At 38.7% G+C, this 25,959-nt stretch overlaps 1 protein-coding gene across 8 annotated transcripts in view; it reads left to right on the plus strand.

Moving 5' to 3' along the window:
* Window positions 1–25,959, plus strand: part of LOC134349198 (teneurin-2-like) — a 3,136,038-nt gene that overhangs the window by 3,012,068 nt on the left and 98,011 nt on the right. For 6 of the 8 annotated variants that reach the window (XM_063053171.1, XM_063053173.1, XM_063053175.1 and 3 more), the window contains 4 exons: window positions 511–711; window positions 2,654–2,851; window positions 13,727–13,873; window positions 18,474–18,690. In XM_063053171.1, the coding sequence (XP_062909241.1) occupies window positions 511–711; window positions 2,654–2,851; window positions 13,727–13,873; window positions 18,474–18,690 (763 nt within the window). The remainder of the gene's footprint in view (window positions 1–510; window positions 712–2,653; window positions 2,852–13,726; window positions 13,874–18,473; window positions 18,691–25,959) is intronic. The other 2 variants (XM_063053178.1, XM_063053172.1) reach the window with 1 other exon arrangement.

Genomic DNA, 25,959 nt, shown 5'->3' on the forward strand with positions numbered 1-25,959 from the left:
TGATATTTGTGCTCTTTGTTCCACCATTATTGTCAAAACACTAGCCATAATCTTTTAACTTCCCCTCTGAACTCCTCTACATTACCATTCCTTTTATCATCTTTGGAAAAAACAATAGCAATAATATTTTTGATTTTCAACTATCGAATATTGTTTATTCCTGCTCTGTCAAGCATTTGGAACATTTGCAATGTTGAAGGTTTGATATAAATACAAGCTGACAAACTATTACAGAAAAGGGAAATGATACCAGATATTTTCCAGATGCAATAAGTAATTGAAGAAAAACTCAAGTTATTGAATTAAAAATATTTGATGAGATTAAGTGGATTGTTTACAGCCAACTACTGGTATTAGAGTTATACATTTCCTCAATTATTGCCTCTTTTGTGAATTTGAAAATATAAATTATTGTGTAAACACTTAAGGATACAAATTCTGGACACTTTTAGACTTCTCATAACATTTTACATATGTCTCATAATTTTTGTCTCTATTCATGTCTTTCAGTGGATTGTTTGGATCCAACATGCTCAAACCATGGAGTATGTGCCCATGGGGATTGTCACTGCAGCCCAGGTTGGGGTGGAATAAACTGTCAAATTCCTCGTGCTCAATGTCCAGATCAATGTACGGGCCATGGTACCTACATTCCAGAAACGGGCCTTTGCAGTTGTGACCCAAGCTGGATAGGACCAGACTGTTCAGTTGGTAAGGAACAGAGCTTAATTCTGTCATTATATGTTACCAATAAATGAAAGCTATAGCCACAAGGGTTTTCCTTGACTATGAAACAACCTGGCGGAATTTTGCCCAATGGAAGTACTCAGCTGGTCTATTCTTCATTCTCAATCAAAATCAGGTTTATTATCATTGACATATGTCATGAAATTTGTTGTTTTTGGAAATAGTGCAGAGCAAGACAGAACAAATGCTGTAAGTCACAATAAAAAGAATAAAATAAATAGGGCAAAAGTGAGTGACAAACACAGAGTGCTGGGGGAACTCAGCAGGTCAGGCAGCATCTATGGAAAGGTCAACATTTCAGACTGAGACTCTCGTTTAGGACTCAGGTTTCCAGAATCTACAGAAACTCCTGTGTTTATGTAGAGAAATAGTGAGGTATTCTTCATGAGTTCATGTACTTTCACATTCATCAAAGCTTTAAACATTTAACTTAAAAGAGTTTTTGCTGCTTGAAATTGTAAGTGGCAAGGTATGTTAAACTGGTGTCCCACTGTTTCACTTTGGCACCTCTCTTACTCGGGAATAACTTGTATCAAAGGAGAACAGTAAACTTTTCTCTTCATTTCATTTTCAGAGAAAAAAATATTTATACTTTTCGTCTTATAGTTTCTGACTGAAGAGGCTTCCAGTTTTACTTGTGTTGTAATAATACAGAGGCCACTTGTTGTACAGTGAACATGGTAAATAACCGTGCTCCAACTGCTTTGGGACAATAAAAGAACAAAAAGAAAACTTGGGCACATTTAGGAAATGTATTGTTAAGTTTATAGATGTAGATAAATACAAGTTCAAGATAAAGGTCTGAGACTGACAGATGGTTAATTTCGCTGAGCTGGGAAGTGGCATATACAGTACACGACTGATAGAGAATAGCAACGAATTAAAGAGCAGAACAGTGGAGCGATGGATTTCAGTGCAAGATGATTAAAGAGCAGGATAAAACTTACAAGCCTAAACTGCATCAAATACTGACAGGGTTCAATGGATAAAGAATTGGAAAACCAATGTTATCTTTGTCCTAAATAAACACAAGAACTGATGAAGAAAAGAAAATCTAAAATGGAAGTTAAAATAAAAGTAGAATGATAGAGTCAACAATAGGAAGGTAAATAGATAGTCAAAGAAATGTTAACACTATTTAAATCAACAAGCATACAAGACTGTTTAGGAGGATAAGAGCTTTCTGTTGTTTTTGTTGGATTAATGTGCTGAATTAATCTACATTTCAGTAGATCCGCCCTTTAAATGTGACATTTTCTGGAAATCAGAGATAATACCTTGAATAAATTTTAAGTTCTGAGTGAACTTGGCAAAATTAGCAACATACCCATCCAATAGCTGCATCAGGGAACAAGTACTGTACATCATTCTGAATTTTGGCTGGAGCTCATACCATTTAACATACCATTTGCTGACTTCATTCCTTAGCTAATTCCAATTCAATATTTTTCCTTGTCTGAATTATTGAATTCGGGTTGCCCGGATTGAGTTATTTCATTTGATTGCACAGTTCTTCCCTCTCCTTTACATACAGTTAGGGGCAGAATTTTTCATCACAGATGTCAAGTACGTCAAAGCCTTAATTTTATTAAGAGTGCACCTAATATGTTACTTAGGTTTAAGAATAAAGCGCCTACTGATAACAGTAATATGCATGTTTAACATTTCCATCTCCCTTGTTAGATTTAAAGAGAAAAAAAAATTCAATATTAATTGAGAATAGCTTGCTGTGGACTAGAATCTCAATTATTTTTAGTCTGTACCTTGCACCTGTGGTTGAAAGGTTTTCCTTTGTAAGTATTTCAGAACCTAATAAAAATTCAGCTTCTAATATCTCACATGGATGAGACTGTATAATAGACTGTTGAGCTGCCGTGTTACTTGAATCACTTTCTTCTATCTCTAGAAGTGTGTTCTGTGGACTGTGGCACTCATGGTGTCTGCATATCTGGAGTGTGCCGGTGTGAGGAAGGCTGGACAGGTGTGGCGTGTGATCAGAGAGTTTGTCACCCTCGTTGTGCAGAGCACGGAAGCTGCAAGGATGGAAAGTGTGAATGCCGAGAGGGCTGGAATGGAGAGCACTGCACCATTGGTAGGGAAAAAGGTTGATTATTCTTTTTCTTATTCAAATTCAATAATCCAAAAACAGAAAATAGTGACTGCTTAAATAAAATTATTTTTAGCACTACTTAGTGGATTTCCTTAGTAGTATAAGAAAAAGGCAGGATGGGTGTGGTGTGAGGAGAAAAATGGAGAATCACTTTAGCAAACAATGGAAAGTTCAACGGACAAGTCAGCCTTTGAAGCTCTGTGTAGAACCCTGTGCAGTAGAATTACATAGTTAATCCCTAACGATCAGGCTCCTGAAACAGCATGGATAACTTCACTCACCTCAACTCTGAACTGATTCTCTATGGACTCACTGTCTACAATTCATGTTCTCTGTATTATTTATTTACTTGCTTATTATTACTTTTTTATTTGCACAGATTTTCTTCTTTTTCACATTGGTTGTTTGCCAGTCTTTCTTCATGTGGAGTTTTCCTTTGATTCCATTGCACTTCTTTGTTCTTCTGTGAATGCCTGCAAGAAAATAAATCTCAAGGTAGTATATGGTGACTTATATGTACTTTGATAATAAATTTACTTTGAGCTATTATTCATCTGCCTCTATGCTGAAGAAATGATGATTATGCGTCCAAAGAAGCAGCAATACTTAGGTAGGGATTTTTTTTGAACCTGAAGTAGAATTGTAGTGATTTTCAAAATAGCCAGTGAAAGATTCTGCCTTTATTTTCTATATCTCTTTGTCAACTCTGTTCTAAAAGAAACTATTTTATCTCTAGGGATTTATTTCTGAATTAGGAATACTCTACTGGTAGATAGTCATAGGCTTACATTCATTTTTACTTTTACCTATTTTTATCTTTTTCTTGAAAAAAAGACAAAAACTTAAAATAAAGGAAGCAAATAAAAGCCACATGTCTATTGCTGACCTGGGTTGCCACAGTTTTCTACTTCCAAATCAATAAATTCACAAGAGTACTCAGAGTTCCAGACTCCTTCATAATGTAGTCTAGTCCTGATTCAATTATTCTATTTGTTGCCATCTCTGCAATTTCGTTTTCAATTTTATCATTTCTCATTACTGTTCATGGGGTTATGTTGGTCAGATCTACTCTTAGGATTAGATAGCGAAGGTTTCTGCAAGGCTGATGAATTACATAGTCTCCTATAGTGTTGCTGCCAAGATACATATGATTAGGTGAAATTGCACAGAATTTAACAGGACACCGCTGGTGTTTGACTTCACATAATTTTGTTGTAATTTCTCTTTTGTCTGAACTTGGAATATTTTTAGCAACCTCATTAATTATTTCTTATTTTGTGTGAAGCCAGCCAAAGAACTTTGAAATTTAAATTTCAGTTTTGGACAAGTGCAAACAAGTGGGTCAAAGTTAAGTTGGTATTAGTTCTCTGCAGAGTGAGAGAGGGACCCACAGTTCCTATAGTTGATCACAGTTACTGCCTTGCAGTTTGTGATGAGAAAGTGTTGGCTTTTGGCAATCAGTTACATGCATCAAATATATGATGTAAGTAACTTCAGAAACGAAACTGAATTTGAAGCTAAATGGATCTAAAGACAAGAGTACACAATCTACCACACACTAGATCTTAACATTGTTGGGGCTTGGATGGGTGGGGGGATAGTGAGTATGAAAGACAATCATAGGCAAATGTCTTGAAATGGTTTAAACTGAAGCACAGGTCTAAGTTCCGGAGGACAATGCAGCATTGTGATCTCTCCACCCTAATGGATTTATGAACATATATTAAAAGAAGGAGATTGGGGAGATAAGGTGCCAAGCATTTTGAAACATGGTCAGAAGGTAGCACAAGCAAATGTTCCACGCAGACCTGGGAATGAATTGTTTCTCAGTGGATTCAATGAGGGAAGTTAGATTAGTAGAGAGATAGAAAAAGGACAGCATAGCAAAGAGTATAGTCTAACAAATAAGTGACGGTGTTCTGAAACCGTTTTTGGAAAGTTGCTGGAATTTCTTCTATCAGGGTGAGCTCACTGCTATACAATTCCAGATAAATCTTTGCTTTTTTTTTCTTGATAAATGATTGATTTTAGCGGAGTGGGTCAGCAGGCAATTGCCTAGAAATGAGATACATCCTTTGATGCTTAAGTTGTGCACCTCATTTCACTCTTAACATCCAGTCAGATCCCTTCAAAAAACTGTAAAATTGCCCAAAAATACCTCAAAAATGTGTTATGGTGCTTTGCACCAAGAAATGTGTCTTAGAGCTTGACCTGAGGGGGAAAAAACATCAGGTGAACATAGCTTTTGAAAATTCATTGCACATATAACTGAACAGGGCATCGTCATTAGAAGCACACTCCCCATGTTGGACTGAAACCAACAAACTTCACTTTGGCTGCCATGGTAGAAACAACGACTGCATTACACAAGACGAAAGCCCCTAAATTTTATGAAATCCATCTGCTTTGTCATCAGTGTGATTGATGGTAGGAAGATACATCTGTGTGTCAAGAACAGCTCAGACTGTTGTGGGTAAAGCACAGTGGAAGGTGCCCCCAGCTATCTCCTCCAGCAGTGGGTATCCACGCATGTTCAAGGAACGCAGAAATAAATTTCATTTACTCACCAAGTACATCAAGGTGAGCTGAACATCACTAGAAGCAGTCGTAGTGAACAATTTAATTAAATGGATTAAGATTCGTTCATTAATGCGATCCGTGCCCATGTTAGGAATCATGTATCATTTGGTCTCTCTCAACTGTTGCTGTTCATGAAGGTCATTTTGTCTTGATGGGGATCTATGATTTTACAATCTGAGTTATAGGGACAGGTTGAGTAGGTTAGGGCTTTATTCCCTGGAGCATAGGAGGGGAGATTTTACAAAGTTGTACAAAATTATGAGGGGTATAGATGGGGTAAACACATGCAGGGTTTTCCCCTGAAATTGGTGAGACTTGAACTACAGGACATAGGTTTCAGGTGAAAGGTGAAATATTTCAGAGGAATCTGAGGGGGAGCTTCTTCACTCCAGTGATGCAAATGTGGAACAAGCCACTAGAAGAAATGGTAGATACAGGTTCAATTACAATATTTAAGAGAAGTTTGGATAAGTAAATGGATGGGAGGGGTATGCAGAATTATAGTCCGAGTATGGATAGATGAGTCAAGACAGAAAAGCAGGTCTGTGTGGACTAGATGAGTAAAAAACCTTCTTTCTGTTCTGTAGTGCTCTTTGACGCTACAACCTTCTTATCAAGAAGGCCCATATTGTGCATGCAGACAATGTCTCCCTCCTCTGTTCTTTCAGGAAAGGAGACTTGTTATATTCTGATGGGTCTTCCTATCCTACTTAACTGGTACTTTTAACAATGCTGTAGGGATCTATTCAGCTTGTAGGTTTTTGCAAATAAAATGAACTGAGGCATTTTATGTTTAATGAAACCCGTAACACATATAATTGAACTCCAAAAACCTAAACACAAAAGTGCACTAAAGCTTATGTAATGATGTCAACCACATCAGTCCAGCCTCTTAAAGTGAGACCCCAACTCAATGTCAGTGGTTGTGAATTATGTACATTTCCACCAATCATGATATGGTACACAGACGCTTCCACCCCCAGAATTCACTGAAACCGCCATGGTGAGCCTGTCTAAAGCTCAGACTAGCCGCCAAGCAGGGGCCCTGTGTTACATGGGCAGGGGAAGAACAGAGGCCTCTGGCTCATCCAACACTCGTTGTCATATTATAACAACAGGGGTATAGCAATGGAATACCCCAGATCTTGGTGGGCCAGTTTAAGGCAACCTACTGAAGTGCATTCAGGTTTACCTCTCTTACCTATGATAAAAAGTTTTTCTCCCCATTCATAAGGAGGCCTGAGAGGATGTTAGTGTGCGTCTTGGCGGACGAAAATCTACAAGGCGGAATGTAGTTCAACAGCAATCCAAGAGTGTTGTACGCCATGATGGGAGGTACAAATAGGTGCAGAGGAATTAAGTTTAATGAGGACAGCAGAGCACTGTCAAGGAGCCAATCAGGTAGCTATGGCATCGAGAATGAAATTACCTGGCCCTATACCAACTCAGCCACGGGTGACTGCAGGTCCTCTTTTGGAGCAGGTTTCAGCCCCAGCCGGACCCATGGGAGACAACCATGTCCACACTCGCCTGTCAGGAAAGCCAGTGTAGGTTTCTGCAAATAAAACAAAGTGGTGCGTGTAAAGCTAAATGAAACCCATAACACGTTTTATTGAACTCCAAAACCCAAACATAAAAGCTTGCTAAAAATTCTTTGCATGGTAACATCATCACGTCAGACCAGCCTCTTAAAGTGTAACCCCAACTCAATGTCGGTGGTTGTGACTTATGTACACCTCTCAAAATTACGTTATCCTACAAGCTCATCGGATCCATGATGGTTACGAGGGAAGCAATCACATTAGTCCCATTCACCCACTCCTTATTTCCCTGTATCCCTGCGACTTATTCTCTCACACCCAGGCACACAGGACCTTCAGCACCTCCTCTGATTTTTTTCTTTTGCCATAATGTGGAAGGAAGCCTGAATCCACAAACACATTGAGCTGAATTATGCCGTTGGTTAGTCTATGACTCTCTGAAGTACTACCTGGCTGGTCTTACTTACACATACTAATATGATCCATAGTTATTATGTATTTGTGCACTACAGTGTGGAAATTCAAAATTCATTCAAAGTCACTTAAGGGTTTATCACTGTGCCTCTATATCTGTATGTTTTTTGGAAGATCTGTAATGGTTATTATGTTCACCTCAAAAAGAATTCCATTAACTATCTTCACTTTGTTTTAATCAAACCAAGTCAACAATATAAGTATGCTTTGGGGATAAAGAACTGGTAGTAGTCTTTTACAATTTGTAATGACATTTCCTCCACACTGTAGACAATTCATTCAATTGCCACAAATGTCATATCCGTTGTAGCTATGGGGATAACAAGATTCCTGAAATGTGAATAAGTGTTGAATGGTTTCTGTGGCAGATGGTAAATTGCAACACCAGTTTCCTTGATGGAAGGTTTATCAAAGACTTCACTGGTTCAAAGTTACAGTGGCCTTGATATTTATGGAGAAGTGGGAAGCAGGTGGGGAAGGTTAAAAATTGTCTAAGAACTCAGAAAGGCCATAGGCGAAGCAGGCTTCATTAAAATGTCTTCTTTCATTTTCTATCCAACTGCAAGTCAAATTGACAGTCGGAATGGCTATCAGGGTGGGAAATAGAGTGACAAGAGTATTGAAATGTGGGGAAGATTACTTCTTTTTGTGAGGGGAGAATGCAGCCCCACAATATCAGGAGTCAGAAACAGAGGCAGGGAAACTGTGGGAGAGGATGGAGGAAATGATAGCAATTAGGAGAGCAAGTCGGTTGCTGGAGAACTGAGAGCAGCTGTCCTAGTTCGGTAATAATGTTGAGAAGACACCTTTGATAGAGTTGGCAGCTTCCATCTCTTTTATACTTCTAATTTTCTGAACCAAGGAGAACCAGAACTGTGACTGGAAAATTAAAATTAAACTGTAAGTCCCAAATGAATTGTGAGGCTCCTACTCAACAGTGTGTGCATATACATTTGTATATATACAGATATATGTACCCAACTTCTTTCAAATGGGTATGGCAGGATTTAACCAGACTCCAATAAACCTTCTGTCCAGGTGCCTACATTTGGAAGCACCCTTACTTGCTTTCCCTTGCTGTTGATCTCAAGTCAGTTCATCAGAATTATTTGATCCCATTCACAAAGCACTGGGAAAACTTTTGACTTTGTATGAAATCTGTGTAAATGGACAATAATCACTCAGCAGACTGCTCAGCAGCTCTCTGAATTTTTATTTCCATGGAAGTCATTTCAGCTCCAGTTTGTTTTTGATTCCTTCTCACAAATGAAAGTTAACCCTGTTGCCATTAGAGAGATTTTCAGTTCTGATCTGTTCTGCTCACCACACTCAAACAGACACCAGGACAAAAAGGTAAGCAAAGAAGGAAGGGGAAGAAAGAAACCAAGCCCCAACACAGTCTTTCAGCTATGTGAGTCTGGTTTCATTATTAACCAGATGCATTGTGGATTCTCGGCATTGCTAATTACCTGTTACCTCAATTCACTCATGTTTGATTTCACTCAGTCAGTCATCACTTTAGAAGGCATCATGTTGCTTACATTGAAATATAAAAGGTTTGCCTTTCCAAAGTTTTGTCTTTTTAGAGCATTTCTTGATATTTGTTACTCTCCTGAATAGCAGTTGAAGAGACATTACTTGGTTTTATTTGTTTCTGTGGAACATAGGAATATTTTTTTCCTTATTGCATTATTTATGTGGAGATACGATGGTATCTGTTTACCTCTCAATAAGAAGTTCCATATCTTAATTTTGAAAAAAAAAATAGCATCTGAAATGGAAGGTATAACTTAGTGGGTCCATTAACAACTTTTGTCTGAGACTGGGTCTATCATCTTTTTCACTGATCAATGATTCAGCTGCTATACGGTGCTAGACCTTTTTCAATCTATGACACACCTCTATCTTACCATCTAAAAATTCTATAAGGTCTGTCTTAACTCAGCAGTCTTCCAGGATACCTAAAGTAATCACCAGGAATCAACCACAGAGTGTATTTATTTATTTATTGAGATACAGAGCAAAGCAGGCCATTCAGCCCTTCAGCCCTTTGTTAGATATAATTGCATCTAACAAAATTCTTACAGTCTTCAAAAAGGAGGATGGTTGGCCTGGCTAAAGAGTCTTGATTCAGAGGTCACCATTTCAGAATAAGGCAGCGCCCAATAATCGCCCAATTTATTCCTAGCCTAATTCCGGGCAATTTACAATGACCAATTAGCCTACCAACTGGTACGTCTTTGGAATGAGGGAAGAAACCGGAGCACCAGGAAGAAACCCATTCTTTCACAGGGAGAACGTACAAACTCCTTATAGGCAGGAGCAAAATGGAACCTGGGTCACCTGTACTGTAAAGCGTTGTGCTAACCACCACACTACCATGTCACCCCATTATGTCTCACAATTAAAAATAAATTGAGCAAATGGTTTAATTAAAATATTTAATTCCATGCAAATAGCAACTCAAACTCCAACCACTAACTTTAAAATGGTTTCAAGGATTATGGAACTATATTAGATGAGAAAGCAGAATTAGTCTTGCCAAAGTAACACAATGTCCCTGCTCTATCAGCAGAATGGAGGTGGGGGGAGGGGGCGGTGGTCTTTTTCCAAGCCAGTAAGAAAATAACCTGAACATCTCACAATGCCCAGTGCTAAAATTGCTTGATGCCATAACCAGCTGGGCTTAAGATATTTTTCTCAATTGTTGTGGTGTGATAGAAATACTGTAATGATCTTCCTACAGCGTGCAATCATTTTGAAAACAACAGCCACAAAGAACCAGTCTTGTCAGATCTGGTGGGTCCCATTTCTATCTTTTTTGGCCTGTGTCCTTTGGTGTTTAAGAGACTAGAAGATATAAATGCATCTAACAAAATTCATACAATCCTCAAAAGGGAGAATGTTTGGCCTGGCTGAAGAGTCTCGATTCAGAGGTCACCATTTCAGAATAAGGTATAGGTCATTTGTAACTAAACGGAAGAACAATATCGTCACTCACTGGGTGATAAATCATTAGAATTCTGGACATGGAGGGGTAGTCACTGAGCTGATATGAAAAAAAAAATGATAAGTTACTGCTTATGAGAGAATTCAGTGCAGAATAATCCTTTGTGTTACATTGAAGTGATTCTGATGGAGCAGACTTACAAAACTGTGACTTATTCCTGCTTTAATTTATTCCCTTGAATGTAGGAGAATGAGGGGAGATTTGATAGAGGTAGGCAAAATTATGAGGGGTATAGGTAGAGTAAATGTAAGCAACATACATCAAAGTTGCTGGTGAACGCAGCAGGCCAAGCAGCATCTGTAGGAAGAGGTACAGTCGACGTTTCAGGCCGAGACCCTTCGTCAGGACTAACTGAAGGAAGAGTGAGTAAGGGATTTGAAAGTTGGAGGGGGAGGGGGAGATCCAAAATGATAGGAGAAGACAGGAGGGGGAGGGATAGAGCCAAGAGCTGGACAGGTGATAGGCAAAAGGGGATACGAGAGGAGATAGGCAATGTAAGCAGTCTTTTTCCACTGAGGTTGAGTGAGACTAGAACTAGAGGTTGTAGGTTAAGGGTGAAAGGTGAAATATTTAAGGGGAACCTGAGGAGAAACTTCTTCATTCAGAGGGTGGTGTGAGTGTGGAATGAGCTGTCAGGAGAAGTGACGAATATGGTGTTTTCAACTCAGCATTTAAGAGAAGTTTTGATAGGTAAATGGGTAGGTGGGGCATGGAGGCTATAATCCAGGTACAGTTTGATGGGACCAGGCAGAAATACAGTTTGGCGAGAACTACATGGGCCGAAAGGCATGTTTTTGTGATGTAGCAATCAATGCCTTTATGATTGTAAGTACAAGGGATATTAGCATAGGACATCCTACTGGCAAACCTGTTTCCAATGCACAATCAAAATAAGAATCAGGTTTATTGTTACTGTCATAACTTCTGAACTTTGTTGTTTTATGGCAGCACTACAGTGCAGGCATAACAAATTATTAAAGTTTACAATAAAATTAAATAAATAAACAAACAAGTAGTCTGAAAGAAGAAGAACAAGGTAGTATTCCTGGAACATTCGGAAACCTAATGGCAGAGGGGAATAAATTTTTCCTAAAGCACTGAGTATGCGTCTTCAGTCTCCTGTACCTTCTTCCTGATGGTAGTATTGAGGAAGGGCATTTCCCAGATGGTGAGAGCTCTTCATGATGGATGCCATTTTCTTGAGGCGTGACCTTTTGAAGATGTCCTTAATGGTGGGGAAATGTATCAATAATGGATCTGGGCTGAGTCTGTAACCCTCTGATCCTGTACATTGGCACCTTCATACTAGACAATGATGCAACCAGTCAAGAATGCTCTCTGTGGTACATTTCTAGAAGTTTGCAGGTCTTTAGCGACATACCCAATCTCTTCAAACTCCTCATAAAGTATACCTGCTGGTATGATTGCATTAATATGGTGGGCCCAGGATAAATCCTCTGAAATGCTAATGCCCAGAGATGTGAACCTGCTTACCCCTGAGTGAGCATTGGTGGGTTTTCTTCTGATTTCCCCATCTTAAAATCCACAATCACTGACATTGAGTACAAGGTTGTTGTGACACCACTCGACAGCACCTGGTCTATCTCATTCCTGCTTGCCTCCTTGTCGCTTTTCTGCCAACAACAAAATCGGTGAATTTATAGGTGGCATTTGAGCTGTGCTTAGCCATGCAGTAATGAGTTTAGTGACAGTAGAGCAGTGAGCTAAGCACTGATCTTTGATATGTGCTTGTGTTGATAGTCAGCAAGGAGGAGATGTTAACATCCATCCATACTCACAGTGCTCTCCCGATGAAAAGGTCAAGAATCCAGTTGCAGAGGGAGGTACAGAGGCCGAGGTTTTGAAGCTTGTTGAATAGTACTTAATGGATAATGCTGTTGAATGCTGATCTGTAATCAATAAGCAGCAGCCTTATATAGATATTTCTGTTATCCAAGTGGTCCAAAATCCAGTGGAGATCCTGAGATTGTGTGTGTTGTTGAGGTAGGAAAATTGCAGTGGGTCCAGGTTTTTGTTCAGGTGGGAGTTAACCTCTCAAAGCACTTCATCGCATTAGATGTGAGTCCGGCTGGGAAAAAGTCATTGAGCCAGCTCACTCTACTCTTCTTGAACGGACGCAGAAAGCATCGATTTCTCCTCTATACCATTCAAAAATCATGACTATATTACAAACAGGCTTGGTCCAACAGAATTGGATCAAAGTTTCCCCTTATTCACCTCCAACTCTGTAAACCTCTGTGAGATATCTAGAGTCTCCCAAATGATCAATCTCAAAATTGGTCCACAATTGTCGGCAATGCCTTGAGTTGGAAAACTCTCAAACTGTGGGATTATTTCGATAACATCCCTACCACTCTATTTGTTATTCATCCTTTAAGGCACTACAACGAAGTATTTTGTCAAGAGCCCTTATATCTCCTTCAGTGGTTAATAACAAATTTTGTTTGATAACATTCCCCTGATGTACCTTGAGATGCTTTGCTGCATCAAAGGTACAATAGAAATGAAAAGTGATTTTTGAAATTCAGCGAAGGTTTCATCCATTAAAAATATTTCAGCATAATAGAGTTTAGTCTTTCTCTTTGTACTCCTGAAATAGTAGGAAACTGCAGTAAAATAATTCTACAGATGCAATAGGCATCAACATGATCTATCCACACTCATCATCCTAGTCTGCAATGAAGTATAATCATATGGGCAATATTTCATTTCCCACATGGAGAACTAGCCCAACTCATGTTGTTAAACTAAGGAGAGATAACAGCGGAATACTGGACCAGAGAGAAAAATGGTCAATGAAGTACCATTTGACAAGGATCTTGGGGGCTTCATCTAATTACTGCAAAATGAAGTCGTGACACAAAGATTGAAAATTACTGCTTAATTTTTCCTTTGGTTCATTAGGTAACCTATTAGCTTTGCAAAATTGGTTTAGTTTCTTCATGTGTCACTCCGAAATGGATTACCCTATGGTCAAAAGGCATTACCTCGGAGGTTTTGTTTAATAAATACTAACAACCCTTTTTATCCTTTTTAGCATCAAGTCAGAGAATAGCTTCAGCAGCTAAAGGTTAGGTTCAAACAATACTGACTGGCAGATGCAAAGTAATCCCTCTTATATATTTGGCTGCCTTATTGTTTTTACAGGGTTCTGATCTGTTAAGAAGTACTAATAGGTATTTTGGATCTTATACCTGAATTATCATTCATAATTATTTTAAATGTCATTTTTTTCAATAACAGATGGCTGTCCTGATCTGTGCAATGGCAATGGGATGTGTACCCTCAGCCAAAACAGTTGGCATTGTGTCTGCCAGACAGGCTGGCGAGGACCAGGATGCAGTGTTGCAATGGAGACATCTTGTACAGATGGCAAAGACAATGAGGGAGGTGAGTCCACAGTGGGGAAAGTTTGTGTTCCAAGTCATGAATCTCAGAATGTTACAACCCAGTCCTTCCAACCCACCATGATGAATTGGGAACCGGATTCATGCTGTATTAGACTGAGATGTGCGTGGTGCAGAGTCCACTCTGTATGTCACCACTTTTCTCAGCAAAGAACTCCTAAACTCTTTGAAAACAGTTATTTAAGAAACTGAGCATTGAATTATAACACAATGTTCATACCCCAAAATTCTGTATCATCATTGGCCCATCCTAAATGTGTTATCACAGCAAGCAATGAAACAGAGATCATAAAAACAATAGAATTCCGCTGTTAGGTTTAGTTCACTTTTATTTCTGAACTGTTTCATTGTATCTTCAAGTTTCCTTTTGCAGATAAACTGTTCTGCCATCCCAATGAAGAATTTTATTTCAAAATAGTCTATCCCTATGCCCTTGCTGAGCAAATAACATCATTATCCCTCATTCCAAAGTAACCTCTTTTGGTTTCTAGCCCCCTTACCTTACTCTCTATTTCAATGGATTTTCAGTTTTATTCCTTCATCTATTAATTGTGATCTCCAGTGCTTCATGATTTGATATGAAGGAATTGGTTTATATTTTACAATTCACTCAATAGTTTGGAACTCTTGAACCTTCTCCCTCTCTCCTGTATTCTGCATTCTGTTTTCTTTCTACTACCTTGTGTAGTTAAGTATGACATGATCTGTCTGAATGGTATGCAAAGCAAAAGCTTTCCACTGCACCTCAGTACACGTGACAATAATAACCCAGCACCAATTATAAACCAGTGCTAAGACCAAGACCATTTACAATTGACAAGAAGGTACCCTCAGCTATCACGCTTTGGAATTTATTTACCTAAGTGTTAATCTGTATATCCAGTCTTTTCCGTGCCATTTCTATTTTTTTCATGACTACACCTCTTGCACCATTAATGCCTCTCCCATTATAGAAGACCTCTTGTAATTTTTAGATTTTTAAATTAAAGCTGCATTTTCACTACAGGAGAATCTTTGAAGAAATTTCCATCCCGGTCATATGTTTTAAATATGTGTTCTGCTACAGAGATTTCAGTTCTACTATTAATTTAAATGAAACCAGAGGCAGTACACAATATCTTGCCTCCAATTGCCCATCCAACCATAACATCATTGATCATTGTAACGACATTTGGTTCACAGCCTTCTTACTCTGATTAAAAACTGAACAAATTCTTCATTATTCAATCATTCTCAGTCTTTGTTACAAATGTTTGATTGATTTTATATAATAAGTAAATCAAAATGACTTCAAACTATCTTTGAAGTCCCTACCTTTATTTTTGTTTTCACAACTATTTTTCCCTGGGATTCACTCAGTGGCCACTTTATTAGGTACACCAGTACACCTGCTCATTAATGCAAATATCTAATCAGCCACTCATGTGACAGCAACTCAGTGCGTAAAAATATGCAGACACATTCAAGTGGTTCAATTGGTGTTCAGATCAAACATCAGAATGGGGAAGAAATGTGATCTAAGTGACTTTGACCATGGAATGATTGTTAATGCAAGACGGGGTGGTTTGATTATCTCAGAAACTGCTGATCTCCTGGGATTTTCACACATAACAGTCTCAAGAGCTTACATAGAATGGTGCAAGAATTTTAAAAAACATCGAGTGAGTGGAAGTTCTGTGGATGAAAATGCCTTGTTAATGAGCAAGATTGGAGGAGAATTGCCAGACTGGTTCAAGCTGACAAAAAAGTGACAATAACTCAAATAACCGTGAGTTACCACAGTGGTGCGCAGAAGAGCAGCTCTGAATCCACAACATATTGAACTTTGAAACAGATGGGCTACAACAGCAGCTGAGCACGACATACTGTACATTCAGTGGCCAGTTTATTAGATATAGGAGGTAGTCAATAAAGTGACCACTGAGTACATAAGGGAGAATGGATTACAAGGAGTAAAGTGTGAAGTGAGGAAAGGGACTGACAGGTGTGCTCAATGGGTTCAAGGCATTCCTCCTTTTTGTCAATAGTCATGAGACTCTGTTCAGTATAACATTAAATTGTTTTAAATTATTAACTTTGATCTGCTGTTCTTTGTGTAACCCCTTGTCCTATCACTTTGTGCTGTTAAGTATTGGTATACCAATACTAGAAGCATTTAACTTAAAACACTGCCAATAGCATAAATATGTTGAATTAAACCTTTTTTCTTTGTTTTCAGTTGTGCTCACTGTGAAATAAATTTACCAATATTCACATCCAAAGATTCTTGCAGGTTTTCCTGATGTTGATTGTGAAAATGTGATGATCAGACATGATCAAATATTTAGATGATCAACTTGTATATAATTTACCCTTGTGAGTCACAAGGATTACAAATCGTCCATTAATTAAAAGGCTGACATATGAATTATGAATCCTGGCAAAGCTCTGAGCGATACCTTCATTGCACATCTTGCTGGGAGCAAGTTGCTGAGGTGTTGACAGGTGTGAAGCCAAGGTGACTGAGGCTTGAAGCACAAGGGAGTAGAACTGCTGAACCTCACACAGCAAGAACGAGCAAAGAAAAAAACATCCAAATTCGCCCTGCCTTCCTTCATCAAAGCCTCACCCTTGGTTCATTGACAAGTGTGACACTGAGTGTGGTTGCTTCTGTCTTGTAACTCTCTATTGCCGGGAAGTGAGGTCAGTTCATCTTTGAAGATTAGAGTCCCAAGTGACGCTGGGCATCTAATTTTAAAATAAGCTCGGGAAAACGTTAATGCTGATGAAGATACTGATTAAATTAAATCATGATGATCCTTCTTTACTAGGAATACAATGCTGCAGTCAAACAAGACACTAAGTTTTATGCCTGAAAATAATGTTCATGAGTAAATAACAAGACCAATGTGATTCCAATTCTCTGGGGCAATGGTTGTGCCTGAGAACATCAAGTCTTCCTTGTAGCTGATTGAACACCTCTGCAAGTTTGCTGATGGTGCTGTCTAAGGAGGCTAGAAGATCACATTTTCAGCATACTGCTTCCTGAAGTGGCAGTTCTTCACAGTTTGATGACTACTTGATTGTTTGCAAGATAAATGTAGAATTGAGTGGCAGATTAATTTACTGGAGATTGTTGTGCAACTGTGTTTCTGATGGGGCTGGCTGACAGATAAATGTGCTTATGTTGACTGACGGTCTCTCTGGGAGACTTTCATGTGAATAAAATGGGCAGATGAGGAGTCCACTAAGTGTCTTGCTGCATGAAGCCCTTGCTGGTTTTGCCCAGTAATAACAATCCAGAACAAAAATAACCACAACACCAATCATTCTGCTGTCCAGATCAATGAGGTATTGGCCACATGTAATCACTCACCATTTCTTGTCACATTAACCATAGAAAATAATTAATGGATTGTTTAAAGTCTGATATTTATTACAGTTTTATTTACCTTATTACAAGATGCAGCATATTTCAGTATTCATAAACTTCAGAAGCAGGTAGGGGCATACCTCATCCCATGCTGCTATGTTTACTAGTTTTACCAATTTGCTTTTCCTTTCAATTCATAATTACTACAGTAATTTATTTAACTTTAAATGATTTGAAGGAACATAACATAAATGAACCTTCTTCTAAAGGGTGAGCTTTTACAGAAAACCATGTTAATTACGGGGTTGATTTTTGTTTTGCTTTTTATTTGATATAACAAGTTGTAGAAGTAAATTTTGACATATTTATTTTAATTAACACAATGAAAAAATAGTTGCTAAATCCACTGCTAACTTGTCCTTCCAGTTACCTGGGGTCAGCTTTATCCTAAATTTTGCATGTCTATTTTATGCAGTTAATGTACATGTCTTTATAGAAGTGATGTATTTTGATTTGAGTTGGAAATTTGGAGTCTGAGTCTGTTTCTCGCATTTTCTGCAAGGAGCAACAATGGCATTAGCAGAAACCTTGGTATAAGTCACATAAAACCTCTCCAACCATTCAGTGGTATGTCAAAGAGGCACTCACACTAAAATGACATTCTATCAGATCTTTCAGACTCATTCCAAACCACTTTGCAATTAGTTACTTAAAAATGCCTTGCTGTTTTTTTATGCAGCTTGAAGCCACATCAACAGCAATGACCAATTAATGCTTTTCTCCCTACTGTTACTATAGAACCAAGAGTTAATGGTTGATTTTCAGTAATACTATGCAGACATTAATATGCGCCTGAAGTTGAAGACAGAAATTTCCTGAAGGGATAGAATCTTTTAAAATATGTGTCTTTGACAATCCAGATGTAGCTATGGTTCACATAACAACATTCTGCCTCTACACAGTTTTGACAGTGACAGTACAGGGGTACATTTCTCTCAAGTGCATTAGACTAGTTAGCTAAGTTTAAACAGGATTTACAATTGTTGCTCTATCATGCATATTAAAAAAAAAGAAAAGTTTAAAGAGAACTGATCATCACTAATGTTGTCTGCTGTGACTGAGCCCGTAATCTCTTCACTCATGGGAAGCCAACAAAACAAGATTATCCTATTGCTAAGCTGAATTTGACATAGGCTGGATAAATGTATTATTCTTGTTTCTGTTAATACAGATGGACTGATAGATTGCATGGATCCAGACTGCTGCCTTCAATCTATCTGCCAGTCTAACCCGCTTTGCCATGGGTCACATGACCCACTTGACATCATCCAGCAGAACCAATGGGCACTTTCTACTCAAGTTGTGAAATCGTTTTACGATCGCATTAAACTTCTTGTGGGCAAAGACAGAACACACATAATCCCTGGGGCAAACCCTTTCAATGAAAGGTAAAGAACATCTTCTTTTATTGATTTAAGCAGGCACTTATGGAAGTATCATTTGTGAACGCGGCTTTGGAGTCGAACTTAATTGTGAATGAAGCTTTAGTTACAGGAATAATTATGGAAGTTTTACAATAATTTTACAATAGTGCATCTTGTAAAGTTCAGATCTTGTAAAGGTAACCTGGTAAATAGATTACATATCTGTCACAGTTGCAAGTGCAATTATATATTTCTCTTGCTGTTCACTCAGATCAGGAGAAACAACAGATAGTATTATGTTTGAAAGGCAAATCCAGAAGTAATGGTTTCCTGAATGAATGTACTGTATGGATAAATTGGATTGGTGAAGTTTATAATTTAGGGAATACTTAATGCCAAGAACAAAGAGGAGATTGACTCTTGACGAAGGAAAATTGACAGCCACTTCTGATTTGGAGCTTGAATTCTGGATTTCCTGCATGTGAACACATCCAAAGCTAACATAGGGCTACATCACTCTGTCTGCTCCTGTGAGCTGAAGGAAAAGTAAATTCAGCTTCCTTTCCTTCAGTTTGGTGCCCCCAATTGTAGCAATATAGAACAAGATGTGGCAAAAAAAGTAGTAGTTGCCTGAAATAATCCTGTCACTAAAAGTGAAAGGTGACCGTGACCTCAATCTCTATGGGGGGGCGGCGGGTGGAGTGGAAGGAATCTCGATGCATAGGAGGTCATACTTGAAATCATGGGAAGCGCCAGAATTTAATGGGGACCAAGAATGCAATGAGTGTTGATCCTTTCAATAGTAGAATTTCAGGAGATACAGAATTAGTAAAATTTGTTTGTTCTGTGAGTAAATGAGAAAGGTATTTTTTTCGATCTATTTAAGTTTACAACCTTACTGCTGATGATTTGGACAGTTGTGTTGCCATTACCATTGTTTGGGGAATTTTTTACCAGATGAAAAATAATCTGTGAGACTAAACATCCTGCCAAAAGAAAAAGTAAATTTATTTCTCAGTGTGGTTAAAGAACACTGAAGTGTATACAAAATCACATTATTCTGAGTTAACCTGATCTTCAGTTGCAAAGCAGCACATTTTTTGGAATACTGTGAATCAATTTCAGACATCCTAATCCTCTGGACCATCTTTGATGAATGAGGCAGTCTCCATCTCCATCATATCAAGATAACATTATGGATCTTATGCCAGGATGCAAATAAGCCACAAAATGGAACTAATACCTTTGGGTAAGGCTAATGATTGCTACAGTTCAAGAGAGAATATTTGGAGCAAAGAACAAATTCTGTAGATGCTGAAAATCCAAAACAGAAACAGAAATTGTTAGAAGCATCAAGGGAGAAAGAATCACAGGTCAATGTTTTGGTCAAGAAACCTCCAATAGAACTGGAAAACTGAGAAGATAAAGTGTGTTTTAAGTTGCAGACAGGAATCCTACTGTGCTCACAGATTGGGGAACGCAGCAAATGTAAACTCAACAACTTCAAAGAGAGAGGGAGAAAGAAAACAGGGAGCAATAAGCCAATTAGCCTGACATCAGTACAAAGGAAAATGCTGGTATCTATTCTCAAGGATTGAGAACCAGGGCACTTCGGAAATAATAATTGGATGAATTGAAGATAGTATGTCGATCCTGGATCAGTATCTACAGCCATCTGAGGACCCACCAATAGACAACCCCTTAGGAGAACATCACATCGAATTGCATAATCACACTACTGTTACAACTGGACTGAGCAGTCAACGTGGATTTCTGAAAGGGATGTAATTGTGTTCCATCTGTTAAACTTTATTGAACTTGTAGCAATAAGAATTGACAAGGAGAAACCAGTTGTTGTGGTGTACTTGGATTTTCAAAAGCTCTTATATAGGTACTATGCAAGAGGTTAACTGAATATAGGGTAGCATACTGTTCTGTATTAAAGATTGATCATAGGATAAAGAAAAGTAAAGTAATAATAAATGGCTCATTTTTAAGTTGAGCAGGCTTTCACAGGGTTATCAACAGGTAAACAGAGTGTGGAAAAACATGGTAGATAGAATACGATATGGATAAATCTGAGGCCATCCACTTCAGTCGAAAAAATAAAAAGACACAGTATTTTAAAATAGTGAGAGATTAAAACATTTTGGTGTTCAAACAAACCTAGGTGTCCATTTTCATCAATCACTGAACGTTAATTGGGGATTAAGTGGACTGGGTCTGTACCCTCTTGGGTTTAGAAGAATGAAAGGAGATTTCATTGAAAAGTGCAAAACTGTTAGAGGGCTTATCAAGATAGATGCAGGACTGATGTTTCCCCTGGCAGGGTATCTAGGACCAGTGGTCACAGTCTCAAAATAAAAATCTGGACATTTGTGACAAAGGTAAAAAGAAAATTTTTCATCCAGAAGAAAGCGAAGCTTTGAAATTGTCTATTCTAAGATGTTTGAAGATGTGCAGTCACTATATACACTTAGTGGCCACTTCATTAGGTACACCTGTACTCCTGTTTGTTAATGCAAATATCTAATCAGCCAATCACTTGGCGGCAACTCAATGCATATAAGCGTGCAGACATGACCAAGAGGCTTGGTTACTGTTCAGACAAAATATCAGAATGGAGAAGAAATATGATTTAATTGACTTTGACCATGGAATGATTGTCAGTGCTGGACAGGGTGGTTTCAGTATTTCAGAAACTGTTCATCTCCTGGGATTTTTACACACAACAGTCTAGAGTTTACAGAGAATAGTGTGAAAAACAAAAAAAAAAACATCCAGTGAGCAGCAGCTCTGTGGGCGAAAACACCTTGTAAATGAGAGAGGTCAGTGGAGAATGGGCAGACTAGTTCAAATTGACAGGAAGGTGACAGTAACTTAAATAAGTATGTGTTACAACAGTGGTGTGCAGAAGAGCATCTCTCAGTGAACCTTGAACCTTGAAGTGGACATGCTACAGCAGCAGAAGACCAGACCATTTTCCACTCCTGTATCTAATAAAATGGCCACTGAGTGCATGCTTAAAACAAGGATTGATATACATTTGATGAAGGGAACAAAGATTTCTCATGTTGCAGCAGAAATATGGCACTGAAGAGAAAAATCAGCCATAATCTTACTCAATGGTGGTACAGAAATGAGGGGCTGAATAGCCTACTCCTCCTTATGTTCATAATGTTTAGTGAGAGCAATTTTAAGATAGATTTTAACATTTATTTAAATTGTTTTTTCTCAATTATTTGTGTGAAACGTTTTCTCAGTCTGATTAATTCAAATGGGGAATCTGCCTGAAGCTTTTGGCCAGATATAATAAAGACAGATAATTTCTGTGAAAAGTGACAAAATGCACCACATGGATATTGCATTACGGTTTAGAGCAGTATTTGCAATTGTTATTTTCTACTTACTTGAAAAGACACTTGAGCTCAATAACTATAATTGTAGTCATTGCAATATTCATTTGTTCCTTTACCGTTCAGTAAGTGTATTTGTCAGTTAAAACCTGAGTCACTATCTAGAGTAATGACAATCTGTTGCCTTCCGAAATCAACGGAGATCACATGAAGGTACATGATAAAGCCAGTAAATTGAAGTGCAGATGAACAGGGCTTTCTCTTTACTTCCCAGTCACACCATGCATTTGTTAAGATGGCTGGGTAAATGGTAATACAGTACAGATTTAAGAAAGAAGGCCTCACCAAATAAATACATGATGTGTCACTGAATCCAGAAATATCGACCAAATGTAGATTAGCCTGTCTGATTCCGGGTGTTATGGGAAGCTTAGAATTAAAATTAGTATGTTGCAGATTGTTGGTACATGAAAAAAGTAAACGTTAATTGGAATTGAATAAGGCTACCATTATAATTGTAGAAAATGATCAATTTTATCTATTTCCATGGAGAATGATGTAGTCCTATAATGGTTGTACTTCTCCATGCATACACTAAATGAGCTTATTTGTTTTAAAAAGCACAATAATTAAAGGGTAGGATGAAAGTCTAAGAAAAATTACAGTTACAAACTTTGTTGTCATCTCTATACATTGATAACTAGTGGAGCTGGTTATCAGTTACAGTTATGAGTGATAAACCACACTCTACAACCTGATATAAGGGATGTGTTTCTTTCATTGCTTTCTAATGATTAGATAGAAAATTTTTATATTCATAAATTGTGTGAAACTATTGCTGTATGAGTCTCCTAGAGTGAACCAGATTTCCAATATTTGCATTACTTTTTGATATCCTATTAAACGAAGATTATAAACCCAAGATTACAAGGTCCTCAGTTACAAGCTGGATGAATACACGTTTCCCAAGAGAAAAGAACTCCATCAGAGTGGTGAATTGTGTATCTTGCGTACGTGCTATCATACGTCCATTTTCATGAGCTGATTCCCAATGAAAATTTCCTCATCAAGGCCTGCTATAACCTAACCAGCAGAGGCCTGTACTAGGTCTCCTGATTATAAGTCCCTAAGAATTGTTTTAGCAGCTAGATGAGCTGTCACTTCATCAGAGAGAACCAGTCATCAAAGCTATCAAATATCTGGAAAATACCTTCAAGTTAACAAACAGTCCAAACATTGAAAATGTATTAACCAATAAATGCACCAATGTAACATTTTGTAATTATTTTAAAAAAAGGAAAAAATAAAACAAAATTCATTATGGACTCAACATTTGGAAAGGTGTTGTTCCTTGCAAAAAAGTCTAGAACAAGGGATGACAATCTCGGCATGGGCGCTACAGTGACAGAGTGGTTAGCACAACACAATTACAGCTTGGGCTATCGTAGTTTGGAGTTCAATTCTGATGTCATCTGTAAGAAGACTGCACATTATCCCCATTGAATGTGTGGGATTTCTTCAGGTGCTCTGGTTTCCTCCCACAGTCCAAAAACGTACCGGTTAGAAGATACTTTGTAAATTATCCCATGACTTGGCTGGGGTTAAATTGGGGGTTGCTAGGCAGCTCGACTTGAAGGGTTGGAAGGGCCTATTCCATGCTGTATATCAATAAATAAATAAGGGGAAGACCATCTGGGGTATGAAAATAGAAGTTGTACCACCATCAGTAGGTGGTGATTCTTTGGATTTTTGTTAGACCCAAGGAGTTGTGGTAGTTCAGTCAATGTTTTTGGTCCAAAGAGAGCTCAATTGATTTTTGAATATTAAAAAAATTTCAAGTGATATACAGTACCGTGCAAAAGACTGGGGTATATAGTAGTCATAGTCATACTTTATTGATCCCGGGGGAAATTGGTTTTCGTTACAGTTGCACCATAAATAATAAATAGTAATAAAACCATAAATAGTTAAATAGTAATATGTAAATTATGCCAGGAAATAAGTCCAGGACCAGCCTATTGGCTCAGGGTGTCTGACCCTCCAAAGGAGGAGTTGTAAAGTTTGATGGCCCCAGGCAGGAATGACTTCCTATGACGCTCTGTGTTGCATCTCGGTGGAATGAGTCTCTGGCTGAATGTACTCCTGTGCCCACCCAGTACATTATGTAGTGGATGGGAGACAATTGTCCAAGATGGCATGCAACTTGGACAGCATCCTCTTTTCAGACACCACCGTCAGAGAGTCCAATTCCATCCCCACAACATCACTGGCCTTACGAATGAGTTTGTTGATTCTGTTGGTGTCTGCTACCCTCAGCCTGCTGCCCCAGCACACAACAGCAAACATGGTAGCACTGGCCACCACAGATTCGTAGAACATCCTCAGCATCATCTGGCAGATGTTAAAGGACCTCAGTCTCCTCAGGAAATAGAGACGGTGCTGACCCTTCTTGTAGACAGCCTCAGTGTTCTTTGACCAGTCCAGTTTATTGTCAATTCGTATCCCCAGGTATCTGTAATCCTCCACCATGTCCACACTGACCCCCTGGATGGAAACAGGGGTTACTGGTACCTTAGTTCTCCTCAGGTCTACCACCAGCTCCTTAGTCTTTTTCACATTAAGCTGCAGATAATTCTGCTCACACCATGTGACAAAGTTTCCTACCGTAGCCCTGTACTCAGCCTCATCTTCCTTGCTGATGCATCCAACTATGGCAGAGTCATCCGAAAACTTCTGAAGATGACAAGACTCTGTGAAGTAATTGAAGTCCGAGGTGTAAATGGTGAAGAGAAAGGGAGACAAGACAGTCCCCTGTGGAGCCCCAGTGCTGCTGATCACTCTGTTGGACACACAGTGTTGCAAGCACACGTACTGTGGTCTGCCAGTCAGGTAATCAAGAATCCATGACACCAGGGAAGCATCCACCTGCATCGCTGTCAGCTTCTCCCCTAGCAGAGCCGGGCGGATGGTGTTGAACACACTGGAGAAGTCAAAAAACATGACCCTCACAGTGTGTGTGTGTGTGTGTATCTATCTCTCTCTCTCTCTCTCTCTCTATATATATATATATATATATATATATACACACACACATGTATAGGCTGCCTAAGTCTTTTGCACAGTGCTGTATTTGTAATGACCCTGCAATTGACCTAAGGGCACTGTTGGAGGTGTGGAAGGCAGCAATGCCAAGCAGGAAATAACATCTTCCTGTAAACCTCATTCAACAAAGAGCAGACAGTGAGTTTGTTTATCTGGCGGGAGCAAAGGATGTTGGGAATAGTGAGGATGGAGCACGACAGGAGGGTTGTGGGACAGGTGTTAGGGAAGGAGTGCCAAGGGTGGGGGGGGGTTGGCATGGGTGCAGACACACCCAGCCCTGAGACACCAGGCAAGATCATTTAATTCCAAACAATTGGTTTATTGATCATTACAGAATGTCTCTCCAATGCTTGCCACTCCCTCTCCTCTCTCCTTCTTTCATCTAAGATTTCCCTCTCCCTGCCCCGCTTCTCACTCTCAGCCCACAATGGAGACCCATTTCAGCATCAGATTTATCATCACTCACAAATGTAATAAAATGTGTTGTTTTGCCGCAGCAGCAGTACAGTGCAATACCTAAAATCACTATAGTAAAGTGCAAATTTTAGGCACTCTAGCTATATACATATATATGCCTAAGCTTTTGCATGGTACTGTGGGATAATTCATGAGAATGATGCTGATGTAGAAGTTCAGCCACAATCTTAATAAAAGGTAGAACAGATTTGAAAGACCGTGTCACCTACCCCAGCTCCTATTTCTTTGTGCCCAAAGTAGTTGAAAACAGTTAAATACATTTAAATTAATTCAATTCAGTTAAGAAACATATTACCTGAATCTTCATAACAGCCCTTAAGCTCCAACAAAATGAATAGTCTAACTTGTAGGTTCAGTT

The sequence above is a fragment of the Mobula hypostoma genome, chromosome 7 (genome assembly GCF_963921235.1).
Source record: "Mobula hypostoma chromosome 7, sMobHyp1.1, whole genome shotgun sequence".
NCBI classification, from domain to species: Eukaryota; Metazoa; Chordata; class Chondrichthyes; order Myliobatiformes; family Myliobatidae; genus Mobula; species Mobula hypostoma.